Source organism: Leptosomus discolor, chromosome 17, assembly GCF_034619465.1.
Source record: "Leptosomus discolor isolate bLepDis1 chromosome 17, bLepDis1.hap2, whole genome shotgun sequence".
Classification (NCBI taxonomy): domain Eukaryota; kingdom Metazoa; phylum Chordata; class Aves; order Leptosomiformes; family Leptosomidae; genus Leptosomus; species Leptosomus discolor.
Genome location: NC_141407.1, coordinates 1,718,467 through 1,736,898, shown reverse-complemented (window position 1 = coordinate 1,736,898; position 18,432 = coordinate 1,718,467). Strand labels below are relative to the sequence as shown.

Here is an 18,432-nt window from a genome sequence, read left to right as displayed (position 1 = left end):
CCAGTCACTGATGCCCTCTTTCCCACTTGGCGCAGCCTGAGGTTATTGCCCTGCACCCTTGCAAGCCATCAAGCTCTGCCCCTAGTCGCGTGCCCCACCACTTGGTGATGGTGCAAACTCTCCCAAGCAGTCCTTTGGGGTCCAGCAGCCAAGGAGAAGCTTTGGAGTCGCTGGAGGGCAGACACATCGATGTCCAGCACTTGGCCTTTGCTGATGCACCGCACACGGCAAGCGAGAGCCGGCTGCGAGAACTGGGTGAGGCTCCACATGGCGGTTCTGCACGAGGTAAAACAAAGGAATTATTTTACGTACTGAATACGTCGAGGGACATGGTGAGGGGCGTCTGCTTGCTCTTCCAAGGCAAAATACGTAGCTCCTGGCCTGTGTGCCACAGCTTCTGCAGGGGTGGGTTTTCCCCACCAAGGGCCAGGAGATGGGCAGGCAGCTGGGAGAGGACACAGCCAGGACAGGTGACCCAAACCGACCAAAGGGGAATTCCCTGCTATAGGATGTCATGCTCAGCAATAAGAGCTGAAAGAAATGAGAGGGGGGAGCCCACTGTATTGGAGACTGAAGTGAACTTAGCAGGAGTCAAGTGGCAAAAAGCAAGCTCTGGTGGCCAGCCCGGAGGCCCCATGTATCCTTGGTGTAGACTGCCTCAGGGGAGGGTACTTCAAGGACCAAAAGGGGTACTGGTGGGTGGTTGGTGTAGCTGCTGTGGATACAGAGAAGATTAAAGAGCTGTCTACCTTGCCTGGCCTCTTGGAGGATGCCTCTGTTGTGGGGTTGCTGCAGGTTGAAGAACAGCAGGTGAGGATTGCTACCACGACGGTGGACTGGTAGCAATATCGCACCAACCGAGACTTCCTGGCTCCCACCCACAAGCTGATTCATCAATCAGAGAGCTAAGGAGTGATCAGCAAGGCTCGTTCACCTTTTAATAGTCCTATATGTCCAGGGTGAAAGTCTGATGGAGGGTGGAGGCTAGCAGTGGACTATCATGACCTGAACAAAGTTCCCACCACCACAGCGTGCTGCCATACAAGATATGCTAGAGCTCCAGTATGAACTGGAGTCCAAGGCAGCCAAGTGGTACACTACAACTGGTATTGCCAGTGCATTTTTCTCTGTCCCTGTGGCAGCAGAGTGCAGGCCACAGTTTGCTTTCATGTGAAGGGCTGTCCAATACACCTGGAATCGACTGTCCCAGGGGTGGAAGCACAGTCCTACGATTTGTCGTGGACTTATCGAGACTGCACTGGAGCAGAGCGATGCCCCTGAATGTCTGCAGTCCATCGATGAGGTCATCGTTATTGATGCGGATGAAGGGCTGAGACAATCTCTCCTCCAGATCTTGATGAAGGGACTTCTGGTCTGAAACCACAGGAGTCCAACAGGGAATACACTGACCAGGAGCAGAGGGAACCTGACTCTGGCTGGGCAGGTGACAGACAGCTGGATTCACTGCACCATGTGGGTTCAATGGCCCAGCATGTTGGATCCACGGAGTGCAGGGCTGTGGGGGACACAGGTGCAGAGTGGACCCTAACGCCGTTAGGGTAAGGGCACGTGCATGGTTATGGCATCCATCCTCCCGAGGACTCGTGTGCTGGTCCCTGCTTTCCAGGGAGCAGCTGGCGTCCGGTGGCTGATGGAAAGTAGTGAAAACATCCCGTCTTCGCTTCACTTGCACGCACAGCTTTTGCTTGACCTGTTAAACTGTCTTCAACTCAGCCCATGAGTCTTCTTTTCTCCCTCCTTCTATTTTCTCCCCATCCAAGGTCATCCCACCATAGCCTGTGACGCCCCTGCACCAGGGATGCTGAAGGAGGCATTCACCAAGTTGGTGGCACCAAGCTGGGTGCTGGCCCCAGCAGGATGACACTCCCAGAGCAGCCGCAGCCTGTGGTGCTGCTCACACCTGCTGCCCATGGTCCCACAGCAGGACCCAGACGGGCTATGAGGAGTTGGTTATGCTGCTCGGAGGTGACAGGCTTTGCAGGGGCTGAACCTCCATGCTGTGAGAGCCCAGGCCCAGACTGAGAGAGAGAGACACCCTCTGAGCAGCCAGGGATCAGGGTAGGAAAGCCAAAGCCCTGAGAGAATGAAATCTGGCCAGGGACACTAAGGGCAACAAGAAAACTTCTATAGGTACATTGGGGTTAAAAGGAAGACTAGGGAAGGTGTGGGCCCTCTCTGGAAGGGAACAGGAACCCAAACTAGTCTGTCATTCTATGGTCCTATAAGCACTGTCAGGAGGTAGGGATGGAGCACGGGCTGTGTGGGGAGGGCTGAGCCCCCTCTGTCCCTTGTGGAGAGTGAAGCCAAGGGACAAAACCCAGCCTGTCCAGCTTGGAACCCTCAGCCCTGCACTCCTGATGACCTCTTTCAAACCATGGTGAGAAAACTCTGCTCCAAGTCTCTGTTTTCTCCCTTCCAGTAAGATGCTGAGCTTTCCCTGCAGTTTTTTGGTTAACCCTCCCTTGTCTCTACTCCAGCTCATCCCTTTTGCTCTCTGTCCCAGGGAGATGTCCCATGGCAGCAGGACTGGGCAGGGTCCATCTCCACACGGGCAACTATGCTATCAGGGTGACCCTGTGAAGCTGGAGGGACACATGTGGGGCTGCAGGGTCGGGGCTGACCCTGCTCCGATGTGCTCAGCCCCAGATGGAAACTCCAGGTCTGGGGCGGGCCAGGGGCTGGAGAAGTACCCGGCACCCATCCCAGCCACGGTCCTTCTCCCTGCCCAGCTGCCACCATCAGAAAATAAGGAGCTTTCCTTGGTGTGGAGCTCTCTGGGGTTTATTAACAACAACCATGGTGAACAAGGACCTAGACATGTCATTTTGGCTGTCCCAGGCAATGCCACCAGACACAGGCAGCAGGAGCAGGGCTCTGCCTGCTGTGAGGGGCAGGGGACAGAGCTCACATGGGGCTCTGCCCCAAAAGATGCTCTTGAAGCACGTGGGAGCTTCAAACAAGACAGTTTTCAAGCTGTACATGGAAATGAAGGTAGTGGCGGGTGAAGGCAGAGGCTGTGGCAGTGGCAGCAGGGGCTGCGGCGCTCTTGCACCCACCGGGCTTGGAGCTCGCTGGCCGCGCTGCAGGGGTTGTCCCCGGGGGGTGGCTGGTGGCCAGCAAAGCCAGCGTTTGCTCCCACTCGCTTGGGCGCATCTGTTCCCAGGAGCCCCGGGCAGGGGATCGAGCGGCTGCTGGGGGCACCACCGTTCCCACCAGCCCTCCCACTGTCATGCTGACTGCTGGGCCGATGCTGAGGCTCCTGGGCAAGTGCCACGCCATGACAGTGTGGGGCTCCGAGGGCCACAGAGGCTCAGGTTTATGGGGTGATGAGGTCCTTCAGGCTGGATGGAGCCTCAGGAAATGGTTAGTCCCAGCCCCTGCCCAAAGCAAGGTCACCCATGGGGTCAGAGCAGGCTGTACATCTCCTGGGACAGAGCCCGTGCCACTGCTGGGAGTGTCCTCAAGGGGACAGATATTGGGACTAGAGATTTTGGAGTAGCTCTGCCTAGGAGCATGGGGCTCACCGGGCTTGCCACAGGCCATGTGGGCAGCAGGTCCTGCCTGCCTGTTCACACTTCCAGGCAGAAAGCTGTGGCTCCTGTGCACTAAGCAGGCAGCCATGCCAGGGCAGGGCTGCTCCCCGCTGCCCGGGCCCACATTGCAGCCCCGTCCTGCCAGGCAAGCCCAGGGCTGTGCCTGTGCTCCCCGGGAGCTCCAATCTGAACCGTTTTGAGGCCATGCTGGTGGCCAGCCCCGCTGCGCCCCAGCCCTGCTCCTCCACCCAGCTGTCCCAGGGCCCCAAACACCCTGTCTGAGCTCGCACCGTCCCCTTCCCACAGCTGGCACTGCCACCAGCTCCTCCTTTGGCACAGTCAAGTTACCACTTAAACCCTGTGGCCTCAGGCAGGTTTATTTCCAGGGTGTATTTTCCCTGTGCGTAGCCCTGCTGGCGACTGCGCTGTGGTGCTGGAGCACGACCCACCATGAGGCACCGTGTTGGAGCTGCCGACGGCGTGGGCTGTGCCTGTGGCAGCTGGGGGGACGGGGCACTGCGGCCGCCTCTGCCCGGTGACACTCGTGGCACCCTGTGGTGCTGCCTTCACTGTATCTCCAGCATGGACACCATTTGGACCAGTAAGCCAGCAGGAAGCATCCCTATGACCATTCCTCAAACCCTGTTCGGCCCTCTGGGTTGTTATAGAGCTACACAAAGCCGCCTACTCAGAGAGCTCTTTCCCCCACCATAAATTCCCCACTGGTATAAATTATAGCTGGTTTTCACAAGCAAAAGGCTGGAGGGAGCAAAATACATCCCCCGCTCTGTCCTGCCCATGCCAGGGGAGGGACCCAAGTGCCAAAGCCAAGGACAGCAGCATCAACCCCTCCAAGAGCTGCCACCTGCGAGCCAGTGGTGAGCTGGGAACCAGCTCCAGGAGCCATCGATGGGTGTGCGAACGCGTCCCAGGGTCCCCAAGCGTGGCTGCTCCTGCCCCCACTGTCAATGCCTGGCTTGGCATGACCTGTGGCGCCGCAGCCCGACCTGCCCCGGGGCAGGGCTGGCAGCAGCACGGGTGGGACCCTGCCAGCCTCAGAGTGAGCGGTGGCTCTGCCAAAAGCCCCTCTGAGAGGCAGGTGGTGTTTTCCCGGCTGTCGGCCAGAGGACCCAGCCCCAGGCCCGTGGGGAGGGGACTGCAGCTGGACACCAGTGACAGAGGGGATGGGGCAAAATAAAACCGAGGGGCAGAAAACCCAGCAGATGCTGCACAGGGTTGCTGGGCAGCAACAGGGCGGGTCTCAGCATCCCACACCAGCTCCTGCCAAGCAGTTGGCTCTGAGAGCAGGAACCCTGGGATGGAAGCAGGGGGATGCAAGGCTCCCCGCCACACTGGCGCTGCTGCCCCGAAGCACCCCTGGCCGTGTGGAGGGTGTCTGATACGAAGGGTTTCCACACAGCACCGTGCACAGAGCCCGCCCTGCACCCACCCAGCCGCCCCCAGACTCCCACAAGGTGCCAGGAGCTGCTCCAGGATGGCTGGACCAGGGCTCGGGATCATGGGGTACACCCTGGGCAAGGAGAGCCCCTGGGGAAGAGGAGTCTGGGGGGCAGCGCCCCTGCCCTGCCCTCCCTGCACCCGGGAGCCCTACAACCTTCAGCGGGAGCCCTCGGTGCTCCCGGCTCTCCTGCAATCTCCGACACCCTCCTGCCATCTCCGACACCCTCCTGCCTGCTGGCCGTTTCTGCCATGAAATAAATTGACAAAATAAACCTAATTTGGACCGTAACTATATTTTCTTAATCTGAAAGGAAGAGTCCTGCAGTCAATAAGCAGCAGAGTCCCCAAGGGCTCTTGCTGCCGAGGAAGAATCGAGCCATCGCTATGCTAACAAGTATATTAGCTAATGAAAACAGTATTTAAAATAATCACAATATTTCTTTATTTGCATGTAAAGATGACATAATAAAAGATAATTAGCAGCATGTGAAGCAGTTCTACTACTCAATTTTCTCAGTTTAGCTAATTAATTATCTTAGTAAAATGCATCATTATGGCTAATTTTAGAAAATCTAGCAGCTGCAAGGTCATAGTGGGAACAATTTCAATTTGTAATTGGAAGAAACATGAAAGTGAGTCAGATAATCTTTTATTAGATAATAACAATAATGAATCACATGGGCATGTATATTAAGTACTTTAAGAGGCAGAAAATGCACTGAATCATTTAATAATGTCATCAAATGTGCTTCTATCACAGGCTGTAGGGGGAGCGTGGGGGCACTTGTCCCTTGTCCCTGCCTGACAGGACACAAGCCCTGGTGCTGGCTCGGGGAAGCCTCCGTCGAGCTGCAGGGGCTGCAGAGGGGCTGCTCTGGGCCCCCCCAGCCCCCCTGGCCCCCAACCCCTCTGGTGCTCCAGGGGCTGGGCAGCAGGATGGCCAGACAGGGGGTCGCAGGGGACCACCCTCCTACCACACTGGCTGGGGGGGGCTGCCCTGGGCCCCTCTCCTGATGGTGCACCACCCCCAGGGCTCACCGCAGCCCACCCGTGGGGGCCAGGGTGGTGGGGCTGGGGGACACCCCAGCATGAGGGGGAGGAAGGGCAGGCACGGGTGGGTAACGGTGGCTGGCAGGAGCTGCTGGGGACGATGCTGGCGGTGGGCAAGGTGGCATGGGTGGCCTGTGCTGGGGGAGCCAAAGCCCAGTATGGGCCAGGGCTGAGACAAGATGGGGAGGGAGCACAGGACCCCTGTGCGGTGCCCATCAGACCCATGTGCTCACCCCGTACCCCCAGCCCCTCTGGGACACCCCTGTTGCTGCTGGGGCTCTGCCCTGCAGTGGGGAGCAGTTTTACCACCCAAAAGCTGTTCCCCCTGGAGCTGGTGAAGGTGGTGGTGCTGAGGCACCACGGCTCCTCCTGTCCCACCGGCACTGGCTCTGGGGGCAGCCCAGTGAGCTTTTCCCTCCGCCACTGGGATGAACTGGCCCATCTCTCCCTTCCCCAGGAAAACCTTTGTAAGAAAACCTGGTGTGAGCCCCAGAGCTGCGGTGCATCGCCTCATCCCATCACCCCCTGGCTGGGCTGAAGGCAGCGCTGGGCCCCCAGGGGCAGGGCAGCAGTTTGTGACACAGCACATACAATAAAGCTCTGGTGGGGAGCAGAAGGCAGGTTTAAACCCCGCGTGTGCTCAGGCGAGCCCCCAGCCAGCTCCCCTCAGCCACTGCCGTGCCCTGGGTGCTGCCTGAAGCTTCCGGAGCAGCGCGGGGAGTGAGGGTTCCCCCAAAGCAGCATGCAAAGCCACGCTGTTGCCCCAGCTGAAAGCCGAGGCTGAGACCTCCAGGATTCTCCTGGTTTCCATGGCAACATGCTGCCCCTCTCCATGATGCTGTGATGGGGCTCATTGTCGCAGTAATGACCCAAACCCACAGCTCTGGGATGCCCAGCCAGTGTGGCCTGTGGACACCCCAGTGTCACTAGCACAGCCCAGGGACATCCCGGAAGCATTGACGTTGCCCAGGGACACTCCAGTGGCACCGACATGCTCCTGGGGTGCTCTGGCAGCACGAGCAGAGCCCAGGGACACCCACAGCACCTGCACTGCATGGGTGACACCCTGGCGCCCCCCCCCCGCCCAAAAGTGGGTGCACTGGAGGGTACCTGCAGCCATGGGTCAGCCCATCTCCACCTTCAGCCTCTTACCCCCGCTCCTGGCAGACACGTGTTCACTGCCAGCAGCCAAATAATATTTTCTCAGCTTAAAGCAGTGACTAAATCACATTTCACCTTGGAAAATTATTTGTAATACAATTTGGCTCCATTTGTGGTCAGAATTAGCCATGCCGTGGAGAGAAAAATGGGTGTATTTGGCGTCAGTGTGCGGTGTTTCCTCTGCTGCTGCTCGGCAAGTTTATAGGAATTGAGCTGACGAAGAGGATGGCAGAGGGCACTGGGGATGAGACGTCTCTTCTGCACCCCCAACAGCAAAGCTCCCACTCACCCAGGGTGGGCAGGACACGGAATGCAGGACGGCTGCGGGGTGCTGCTGGCTGCTGCACGCCCCATGGAGCAGCTCCCCTCATTAACAGCAAATTAGAAATTAATTCTTATTTCTGCCCTGGAGGAGGGCGAGACCGACTGTCCCTGGGCTGCTCCACACCGCGGCCTCTCCTGCCTCCACCCCTGGATTTGTCACTCCTGGTTTTACAGCAATTGCCTGTGTGGTGCCTCCAAATGACGCCCTGGTGCACTACAGCAGGTTCATGACTCCACTGCCTCGGCATCAAACACCTTCAGTGCACGGGAGGAGCGTTAACAGAAAAATGGACACCCAAAGAGCTGCTTGGTGCTGCTCCCAGCCAGGCTCTCCTGCTTGAGGAAGCTGCTTGAGTTGCCTTTGAGCTCCTGGGCTTGCTTGAAGCTGAAGTCTGGTCACCACCGCACCCCCACGCAGCCCCTGTGCACACAAACCACCTCCCATTTCCACAGGCTCTGCTGATGAAAAGACACTTTCAACCTGAGGCCCTTAAGGCTTTCCAGCCTCCCGAAACAGCTCAGCAGTGGCTGATCCCTCCCCAGTCCCCCTCCTCCAAAGGGTCCTGGGCTGGGAGGGTGTCTTCAGGCCCCCGACCAGCCCCTATTCCTTCCAGGAGCTCCCCCTGGGCACCCCAAGCCATCCCATGGGGGCCAAGGAACTGGGGTGCCATCCCACTCCCGCCAGCAGCGCCAGGGCCAGCGTGTTGGCAGACCTGCAGGCAGGTCCCAGCAGGAGGGTTCGGAGGCTGCTGGAAGGCAGGGTAAGGCTCCAAAGCCGTGGGCATCCCCGTGCTCACAGGCACAGCTCAGGGTGGGGAGATGCATCTAACGCCCAGCTCGGGGCTATCAGCAGAGTTCTCAATAAAACTGGGGAAAAAAGTGGGGGGTTGGGAGTAGCTTGGGGTGACAAGCACTGGTGCAAGGTGAGATTGTGGCACCCCAGGGGCAGCACATGGCGGGAGAGATTTGGGCCGTTGGGTGACCTGCCACCAGACCACCTGCCCCTCAGCACAGCTGAGTGCAAGCTCATTTATTCAGGGACAGAGTTCCTCTATGTCAGGCTGAAAACCTGCGTTAGGAGAACTTTAGCAAAGAAAAGGATTTTTGAGGAGCAGCAGACGTCGGCTGAAGAGCAGCTCCCTGCCTGGCTGAAGCACGGCCAGAAACTGAGCTCTGCAAAATGAAAATTGGGGAAAAGGCACCAGGAAAGCAATGGGAGGAAGCCTGTAGTAAGCGAGAAGCCACAGCAGCGGGCAGGGTGCATGGCAAGGACAGCCCAGGTTTGCCAGCCCCTGGGAGAGGGACGGACCGCTCTGCCCAGCACCTTTTGCTGCCTGCGTAAGGAAGGAGAAAGCATCAGGCCCCCAAAACTCACCCCAGAAGCCCCTCTCTGCTATTGGCCCTATGCTTTGAGTCTGCAGAGAAAGGTACCTATCACTCATTTCTTTGATTCTTCAGCGTGGGACCTGCCCTAACCTCCCTGGAAGCGACGTGGCAAGGAGCTTGGGCAGGTGGCGCCTGCTGAAGCGCCCAGAGGGAGCCGGCAGGAAACCCAAACTGGGCGATGGGAAGGTCAAAGTTCTGGGACGGTTGGTTCAGTGGTTTTGTCCGCTCGACACAGGGACAGCTCACACCAGGCTAACGGCCCGGAGGCAGCACCGCACGTTAGGAGCTGCTGGAAGGGCGAAGCACCAGGGACAACGCAGGGTAACGACCAGGTAACCACCCCCGTGCCTCAGCAGGGAAGCACCGAGACCCACGGACAGGGTCCCGCCAGAGCGAACACCACAGCCCTGACCCAGGGAACACGCTGGCAGTGAGAGCTCGTCACCTCCCTGGGGAGCTCAGAGATGGTCAGCGGGTGGTTTGGCATCGGTCCGATGCTGGAGGTGCAAACCCTACCCTCTACCGCGGGCTCCCTGCAGCATCCCTTGTTCCTCAGAGCTTGGGGGTGCCTTGCCCCCACAGGACACAGGGCTCTCCTGCGCTGCTGCCCAGCCCTTCTCCCAACCTGAACAACTGAAGTCAAATTCTTTATCCCCGACCCGCACAGAAGAGCTGTCCCACCCGTGCAGGGCTCGGTGCTGTGGTTGAACCATGCGGCTTCACCGCAGCAGCTTCCCCGTCCCGCTCGCAGGAGCAACCGGACAACATTTGCATCGCAGGAGCATCGGGTCTCCCTTTAGAAGTGGCGTTTCCATCTCCTCATTCCCCACACTGCCGAGACACAACGTGACTTCCTTAAACCCACGCTGGGGCACCGTTACCATAGCTGCTGCGTAGCAGAGGGTGCGCGACTTCACTGTGTTACTACGTCTGCTGTTTCCCTGGGAAACACCTCTATTGGCCGATCATTTCAACCAAAGGCGTTGGAAAATATTAAAAACTGACAATGCAAAGGTACTAGATAAGAATCTTTAAAATTTATTGGACTAATTGTGTTACATTCAGTATTTGATGTGTTTCTCCTGGACAAAGAATTGGCATAAATACAAACAAGCCTTTGTGTGCCTTCCCTAAACAAGTAAGAGATAAAGTACTAGAGACAAGGGAACATAGTTCACATCTTCATATTTACATTTTGCCTTTACTTTACAACTTAGCGCCAGGAATATTTACAGAAAAATACAATAAGAACAAAAAGATCATGTCTTGGCAACATACAGAAATTCATACAAATTGTATATGATTTGAAGCACATGGTGTCTGGCATTCTCTAATTGCTCCCGCTAAAATCCATGTGGAAGAGGTCTGTGTTGGCCTCCACAGAACACCACTCAATTACGCCATCATTAAATCACACCAAATTTGTCCATTAGATTGAAATTTAGTTCTTTCATCTTTCTGGGCAGGCCAAGCCTCGCCGGGCAGAGGTGCCGTCACCTGTGGAGCACCCAGCATGTGCAGGCAGCGAGGAGCTGCTCTGCCCTACGGCCCGCGCACACGCTGCTGCCCACACGGACACCTTTGCTTCCACAGGCACCATCCCCTTCCCGGCTCATTTGCTGTAAGGCTGCGAAGCCTTTTTTAAAAGGACCTTTCAGTAAAATGCTTTTCTTTAAAAGAGTCTTTATGAATGTACTAAATTTTCTGTAACTTCGACACCGTGTTTAACAAGGTGACCATGGTCCCCCCTCTTGCTGCACCATTGAAAGGCTGAATGATGAACCCGAACAGAAGGAGAACATCTCAGTTTAGTTACTCTGCAACACTTGCAACTTGGCCTTTGCAGCGCTGTGTCACCTGCGGAGCCCCGACCAACACACCAAGCCCATGGTCAGCACCTGTCACCGGTGATGGCCAGGAACATGAACCCAAGCCGCGCAAGGCGTCCAGCTGAAAACTCAGTACAGCAGTCTGGGATGAATAAAAGGTCTGGGCTCTCGACTAATGTGTTCTTGCAATCACAGCTGAGATAAACCTCATTTGCTCTAACCCTTTCGGGGAAAAAGCACACGGCTGCACCCTGGACTGGCTGAAGCCACTGGAGTTTGGGCACCGACTGCGACAGGACAGGGGTTTCATTCCCCAATCGGCGGTTTCCATTTTGTTACAGAGTCGGAGACCTCTCCACGCACAGGGGCGGGAGGGACCCGCCTTGCAGACACCTTCCCCCAGCACAGGCCTGCCGAGGGCACGCGCTGCTGCGGCCGGCGCCCGAACCCAGCGGGATGGTCACAGGTTTCTGTAATCGCAAGACTGAACTGCGACTTTCTTGAGGGTTCACCTTCCCAGACAGCAAAGCCCAAACCTGACGGCCAGGTGACAGCACTGGTGTGCCGCGTTAACCCGCGGGTGTTACAACTCCAGCCGAGCGCGGCATCAATGCCTACACCCGATGCTGGGCTCAGCAGCGCAACGCCAGCCCGACGCATCTCCTTTCACGACTTCTGAGAAGCTGCCTTGCTCTCACCGTTGTTACTGCTCACGTGGGTGCTGTACCCATCGTTGAGATGAACATGGAAAAGACCCAAGACTATGGTTCAGCTTTCTTTTCAAAAAGCAAATTTTCAGGTAGTCCCCTTGGCTGCCTTGGACTTTGTGGAAAATAGCCCGGGTTTCCCCAAATGCCCGTATCTTTACATTCCTGTCTGCACCCCAATGTCTGTATCTTTTGCAGCTCATTACCGTACAAACCAGTGACTCTGCACGTCACGTACACTTAGCTATGGTAGGTGGGTGCTGGTACGTCACTGAAGATGTGCAGACGTGTGATTGCTTGGTATGTTTATTTGTTACACATGCATTGGTCATGCCCTTTAAATCAGTGGACTAAAGTGTGTTTGGCCATTAATTAGATCCAATAGGTACATACAAGATGTGGGTAAATTTAGTGTCATTGCGTTAAATGGATACTGGCAAGAGTCTGGCAGAGCAATGAAGCTGTCCAAGCTCCCCTTCACAACTTTGCCAATGCACCCCAGCGCTGCCTTGGAGCTCCTCCTGCCATTTGCAACCTGGGCATCATGCAAGCACGGACCAGCCATCAACCCTTACTATCATGATCCACAGCAGTTATCTTTATGTGGTTTCATTTTTCCACTTGTGATTCATCTGGATCAAAATCCAGAGCTCCTGAGCTGAGAAGCTGGTGTGCTTGTCCCCTGCAACAAGCACATGTCACCCAAATCCCCTTGGGTTGACATCCTGAAAGTCCTTTCACATGTTATTTTTAGGGGCCTGTGTTTCCACTAAATCTTTGTGAAAAACCACATGAGAAGACAGGATCAGGGTACGTCCTTCGCAGGTAAGTTGTAATGAAACAATTAAAGACTGTTTCAGGTCAGAACTGTTGCAAAAGGTAACTCTGAAATATCAAAATTAAATGACTGACAGGTATTACTGCAATGCATATTAAAAAGCTAATAAAAACACCTCAGGAATAATGTGAGGAGCTCCCCAAATTCCTGCTCACACTCATACCCGTACCTTACCCGCTCACCGGAAGGAGAACGACACGTGCTGCCACCAGCCATCGCAGGCTGCACCCACCTGGGAGCCCGGCGGTGGTTCCCTGCTGCAACACACGCTGAGATTGCGCCGGGAGGCGTAGAGCGCTCCCAAGGCTGCCAGCGCCCACTGCAGCCTTGAGATTCCCAGTATTAAACCTGCAGCTGGAAACCTCTTTTCCCAGCACATCCTTCAAGTCCTGAACATGTGAAATCCAGTTTGAAAATTAAAACTCCTGACCTAGGTGAAAGGGAAGCACTGCTGCTGAGCACGAGAAAGCACAGTGGATTCAAACCAATTTTACATCATAACTCCAAAGGGGCTTTCATGGAACGGCAAGTTAATGGGGAAAACGAAGAATTCTTGAATTTTCTTTTTGAGTTGTTTAAGTCTGTTTAACAGAAGCTTCTGAAAAGTGTTGTAGAAGCTGCGAAAACTGCTTATGCTATAAATGTCAGGCAGGAGGCAGCCCCAGAATCTCAGATTTCAATCCCATGGAAGGAAATTAAGTGATGTTTATGCTTTTTATGGAAACGGTGAGTAGATGACACAGACACTTCAAAATAAATTAAGTAGTTGCATTAAAAAAAATTTTTAAAAAATTCAAGCTACTAAAATTAAATGTGACATTTTGCAACAGACCTGAAAGTCCTAAACTGTTTCTTATATTACCAAGAGCTCTCACCTAGTAACCACTTATGTTGGGAAGTCAGGTCATTTCGGGTGTGGTTCATTGCCAGCATGACAAATCTCGCACGCAGATGGACTCAGGCCCAGCCACGGAGGGAACTGTAACATACAGCATCTTGGCTATGGTTTTCACGACCTGATGCTTCCAAGCAATTTTCCTCCTCTTGCTTTTGATACACAAATCGGTTACAAGCAGTGAAGGATCTCCTGTGGCGCTCTGAAGGGGGGCTGAAATGTCTTTTAAGTTCTTGGAGGGAAAGGTGATGCTCTGAAACGGACTCTCCTCAAAGGAGAGGTCCTGCTCCCTTCTCCTTCCACACGTGGCTGTAGTGAGAAGCCTGAAGACAGGTTTGTTTGTATTTTGTTTTCCATCCTCATATGCAGAGATGGCTTTGTTTTGATTGTGTTCCTCTCACAGAATGAGACACTTACAGTTCCTAATTAGTCAGGAATAGATGATTGGGTGAAGAGATTATGTTGCTAGCATCCAGGAAGACTGGAATTATGTAATCTTTTGAGGGTAGGCAAATTAAGTCAATATCCCAACTGCAGTGTTTTGGATTCATTTCTCATTCCTCCCACATGGTATCTGCTGACTTGTGCTAGAATACAATTTCCTGAATTCCGGAGGGCTGAGGAAATTTGTTGTTGTTATTTAACTGTTTTCATTACTGTAGCCACCAAGCTCTGATCTAATTGTCCCGGGAGGATAACGACCTAGGGGTTGCAGTTCTTGAGCCCAACCTCCTGGAAAAGCGAGGTATAAAATTCTGGCTCCAGCTGCCTGTTCCGATATTTATTGACAATGTCTGCTATTTTCTGTTTTCGGCGGACATGTGGGGGGTTGTATGAATCACTTTCCAGCCTCTTTCTCCGACAAATATTTATTACCGTCTGCCTCACTAAAAAACCTGAAAAAGAAACATTTGAATCAAGTTTAAACAAATTCAAGTCTGATTCCCTTTGCTGGCTTCGCAGCTAAAGACAATGTTGGGTTCTGTCCCATCTACAAACACAAGGGAGATGCTCAGTCCCACCAAGTCAAGAACTTTTCTCAACGAGCAGTTGGTACAGATAACCACAGTCCCCCAGGCCTGTAAGGACACTTTACTGTGAAAAATGTCTAAGAAAGGGCCTAAGTCAGTGGTGCCCTAAACTGCCTGGAGGAGGAGAATGATTTCCCTGCTTTGCCAGAGCCAAGCAACTGCCTGCAACAGCACACTCAGGACCAAGAGGGGAAAGAATCCAGGGTAGCTAACGCAGGAATCACAGTGCTCCAGCCCCTGGCCACACCACACGAGGACACACCGAGCTCGGGTGGGCCCTGGAGTTGCACCAGGTAATGCCAGGGAAGCCTTCAGGGTAAGAAACACCCATCAGGACTTTTTTCCAGTAGGAATTGCAGAGCTGTCCCCTTGGAACAGCAGATGAGCAAAGATTTGCTGGGTTGTGGCTGGAAGTGTGTTTCTCTTTCCCTCGCTGCTTTGCCACTGGTGTTACTGCTCTAACCCATGCTGCTGTACATGGCAGGGAGGAGAAGGTCAGGAACCAAAGCAGCAACATTTGGTCAAAGCTGGCAGTGGACTTACTCTGAACTGAAATTCATATGCCTCTAATGAAGTACGTGTCTGTCAACCTAGTGCTGTTTCACAAGCACTTTCTTACAGGCAGAAACAGCATCTTCCCTATTTAGAGGACTTGCTTCCTGACTGCACACAAACCACATCTGCTGAACTTCGAGACAAGACAAATTTAGTTATATTAATAGTCCTGATGCAGCTGAAAAGCCAACCCAACTGGAAAATACACCTGATCCTTTTTCAGTACAAGTCATTGTCATCAGCTGAATTCACAAGTGTTATTTAAAGGCCCAGTCTGGCTTCAATTTCCCCATCACTGAAGGAAGCATGCAAAAACCAGAACCTGAAAGTCACCCCAAACAGACCCCTACAACGTTAGCTTTATGGTTATGTACAAGCGTCCTAATGTTCGCTTATTCGCTTCCCTCTGCCTTGTGAGCTGCTCTCCCCGGAGTGAGACTGCCAGCCCTGAAGCACAGCAGCACAGGCAGTAAGACAGCTCCACGACCCGTCCAGGCAGACGGGACGAGGCAGACAGCACATACGGGCCCCTGTTAGCACATGCCTGTGTAGCACATTAAGTATCTTTACTGAAAACATTAGAAAATCCTCAGTTGCTGTGGCTTTTAATCACTGTCTGGCTTCTAAACCAGAAGGAACACCCACAGCATGCCAGCACAGTCCAAAATTCAGCAGCACTCTCTGGCAGTCAACCAGCACCAGCCCCTTGGCTCTCAACGCATTAGGGTCATGTTTCTGATCCTTCTTACCTAAATAACAGGCATTTCCTTCTCCTTCCACCATTACTAGTTCCAGCTCTTCGCTTCTCTCCAGCTACAACTGCAGAGGAGCCCTGCTGTGCTGTCAGCCAAACGCTGACCACCTGCTCCCTCTGCTGTTCCTGCTACCATGCTTGCTGCAAAAAGCGTGTTTTTATTTTGTTCTGCCATGCCCAATATGTTTTCCAGTGAAACGTTCCAGACCATGTATTTTGTGAGTATATTATTACTAAAAAAAAACCCCAAATCAAAATGAGTGTTCCTAAAAATCTTTAGCTTACCAAGTGCTCTCCTACTGACTATCATTCCATCCACCAGTGGGATAACCATATTGAATTTCCCAGTTGCTCCTTGTAGCTTTATCCTGAATAAGCCAGTGTTTAAAGGATGGATGAAGATCACAGGAACTTCCTTCTCAGGAATGGTAGATCTTAAGGGAAAAAACAAAACTGTTAAATCAGATTTATAGCACTGTTTCAATTAATCTATACATGAAAAATGACCACTTTAAGTGTTAAAAGAATGTTAAAAGATGTTTTGAGGCTAAACCAGGGGGACTCCTGTGCACATATTCTGGACTTCAGATGGTTCTATCAACTATGCTGTTTCGATGATCTTCTGTCACCACAGAATTTGAGAGTCCTGCAGATAGGGCTTTAAGCCTCATGACATGTATGCTGCATTAACCACCTCACAAGGGAGCACATCAGGAGAGAGGCTAATCCCAGACTCAAGATAAAACCCACACATTTTCTGTTCCTCAATTTATGTTTAAACTGCAGTGATATGAAAAGCTCTTTCATTTTTTCAACAACAACAACAAAAAAATCAACTGATGAAACTCATCTGTCTCTCTCAGCATGACTGCCTAGCATTTTCAGGATTGGCTGTGAAAGCTGAAGAATGCAAATAATCTCAGTCATAACTTTTTCTAAAGTGCAGCCTAAACTGTTGTCTGCAAGAATCAAGAAAAACAATGAAAATAAAGGTAGTCTTACCTTAGGGAAGTGCTACTGTTGGCTGTAGTTTCCACACCAGTGCTAGTCTCAGACACCAGATCAGGGAGGGGGAAGTTTTCTGTAAGAAGAGGATGCACTGAATAAAGTTTATCGAACCCAGTTTGTTGGTTTTTTTTTTCGGTTTGTGTTTGTAAAAAGAAAGATTATTTATGGTCAGTCAAAACCATGCAGTCCTTAAGCATTTAACCATGGATGTTCTTGCACTGCTAGCGATGCAAAGCCTTTGGTTGGTTTTAAGGTTAGGCATTCACAGAGTGTATAGACACACCTCAGCCATCCTGTGCTCAACAGATTAGGTAACACAGGTCCCAGACCCTCAATTCTCTCAATCCCAAAGGTCAAAAATCCCTGGAGGAACAGTGAAAGCAGGAAGGATGCAAAGTACTTCAATCACAAAAAAAAGCTTTCGAATTATTATTCAAGAGCACCTTTACCTATCTACAAGTAATCAGCCTCAAGAATAGTGCTGGGAATTTTAAACACCCCCACTGCTCACATCTATAGCTCCCTTGAGCCCCGCTCCAACAAACATGGTATCATTCCTCAAATCCAAGCTCTGTAGATCCTCACCATGACTGACCACTCTGCTGCCACGCACGTGGTAACAACTGGATAATGAAGGTGCAAGAGGAGGAAGTAAGAACTCGGACCCCTGGAAGGGGATGTGGCACTTCCCACTGCCTTGTTTAGGGGCAGGAACTGGGAGAGATGTTAAGAGTCATTCACAAAAGCACAACTCAGACAGCAGGACAGCTCAGACAGCAGGACAGTGTCGCCACCTCTTCCAGCAGAAAGAGTGTAAGGCCCAAAAACACCTTTTGCCATGGGGGCTGGGATGCTAACAGCACACAAAAGCTGGAGCTAGCAGAGGGAGAGCCCTGAGGGTCACAGAAGGGCTTTGAGATGCAGCAAGAGGCAGGGCAGGCAGTTGGCACAGAGGCGATAGCCCAGACGATAAAGGGACAGCTTTCCCACCGTCCAGATTCAAAGATGTACCAGAAGCACAGGGCAATAGCCAAGAACATAAGGAGTGTAAGGCAAAGGCTCTGGGCTAGAAGACACTTTCAAGAGCACCCCCTCCCCCACCAAATCCAACTGCCGTGGTTACTGAGGCTCACAAACAAATTCCTTCAGCTTCAGGCCCAGAGCTTTGGGAGATTCCTACAGCTGCTGAAAGCAGTCAAGCAGAAACATGCATGTGTAGCACTGTTGTAGTTGCTGCCTCTGCAGTGAGCTGGCTTCAGCTGCCACCTAAGGAAGAAGTGGGCCAGGGACACCAGTTTAGGAACTGCAGCGGCTGAGGGACTCCTGGAGCCAGGGGAACACCCTCTGTGGCAATGTCTGGATAAGCAAACGATGCTGCATAACTTGATGTCTGCCTCCTGATCCCAGTAAGACTCTGAGGAATGTGCTCTGGTGGTGGTCTTGAGAATTTACATCTAGACTTTACAAGAAGCTTCCTCTTGTTCCCTCTCATTCTCTTGGTTGCTTTCCTCTGGGAGGAGCTAAGGGCTTGATTAAGGTCCACTCTTACTGCCAGACCAGGAACCATGATTAGAAATCAAAAGATAGAACAAAATATTTGTTACTGGCCAGTGTTAGAGGCTCTGCGGGGCTAGGCCAGCACAGAGAGGCTCCAGCACAGCGCTAAAGCCAGGCCACGGCTTAGAACCGGCACACAAGAAGTTCTTGGGAACAAAGGGCTCCTCAAGTCTAGTAGCCAGCTGCCCACCATTGCCCGTGCCACAGCTCTAACAGGATGGGCAAAGCTGGGTCTCTCCCAGGGCAGCCGGTACCCAGAGTCAGAAACACCAAGCTCATGACGAGCAGGGCCCTGGCTGAACAAAGGTGCAGAAAGGCAGTT

General features: G+C 53.0%; 1 protein-coding gene across 3 annotated transcripts in view; it reads right to left on the bottom strand.

The window, feature by feature from the left end:
* Positions 1-9,951: 9,951 nt before the first annotated feature.
* RALGAPB (Ral GTPase activating protein non-catalytic subunit beta) overlaps positions 9,952-18,432 on the bottom strand; it is a 63,521-nt gene continuing 55,040 nt past the window's right edge. For all 3 annotated transcript variants that reach the window (XM_086474630.1, XM_086474629.1, XM_086474628.1), the window contains 3 exons: positions 16,548-16,626; positions 15,831-15,979; positions 9,952-14,101 (listed from right to left, as the gene is read on the bottom strand). In XM_086474630.1, the coding sequence (XP_086330756.1) occupies positions 13,908-14,101; positions 15,831-15,979; positions 16,548-16,626 (422 nt within the window). In that variant the 3' untranslated portion in view covers positions 9,952-13,907. The remainder of the gene's footprint in view (positions 14,102-15,830; positions 15,980-16,547; positions 16,627-18,432) is intronic.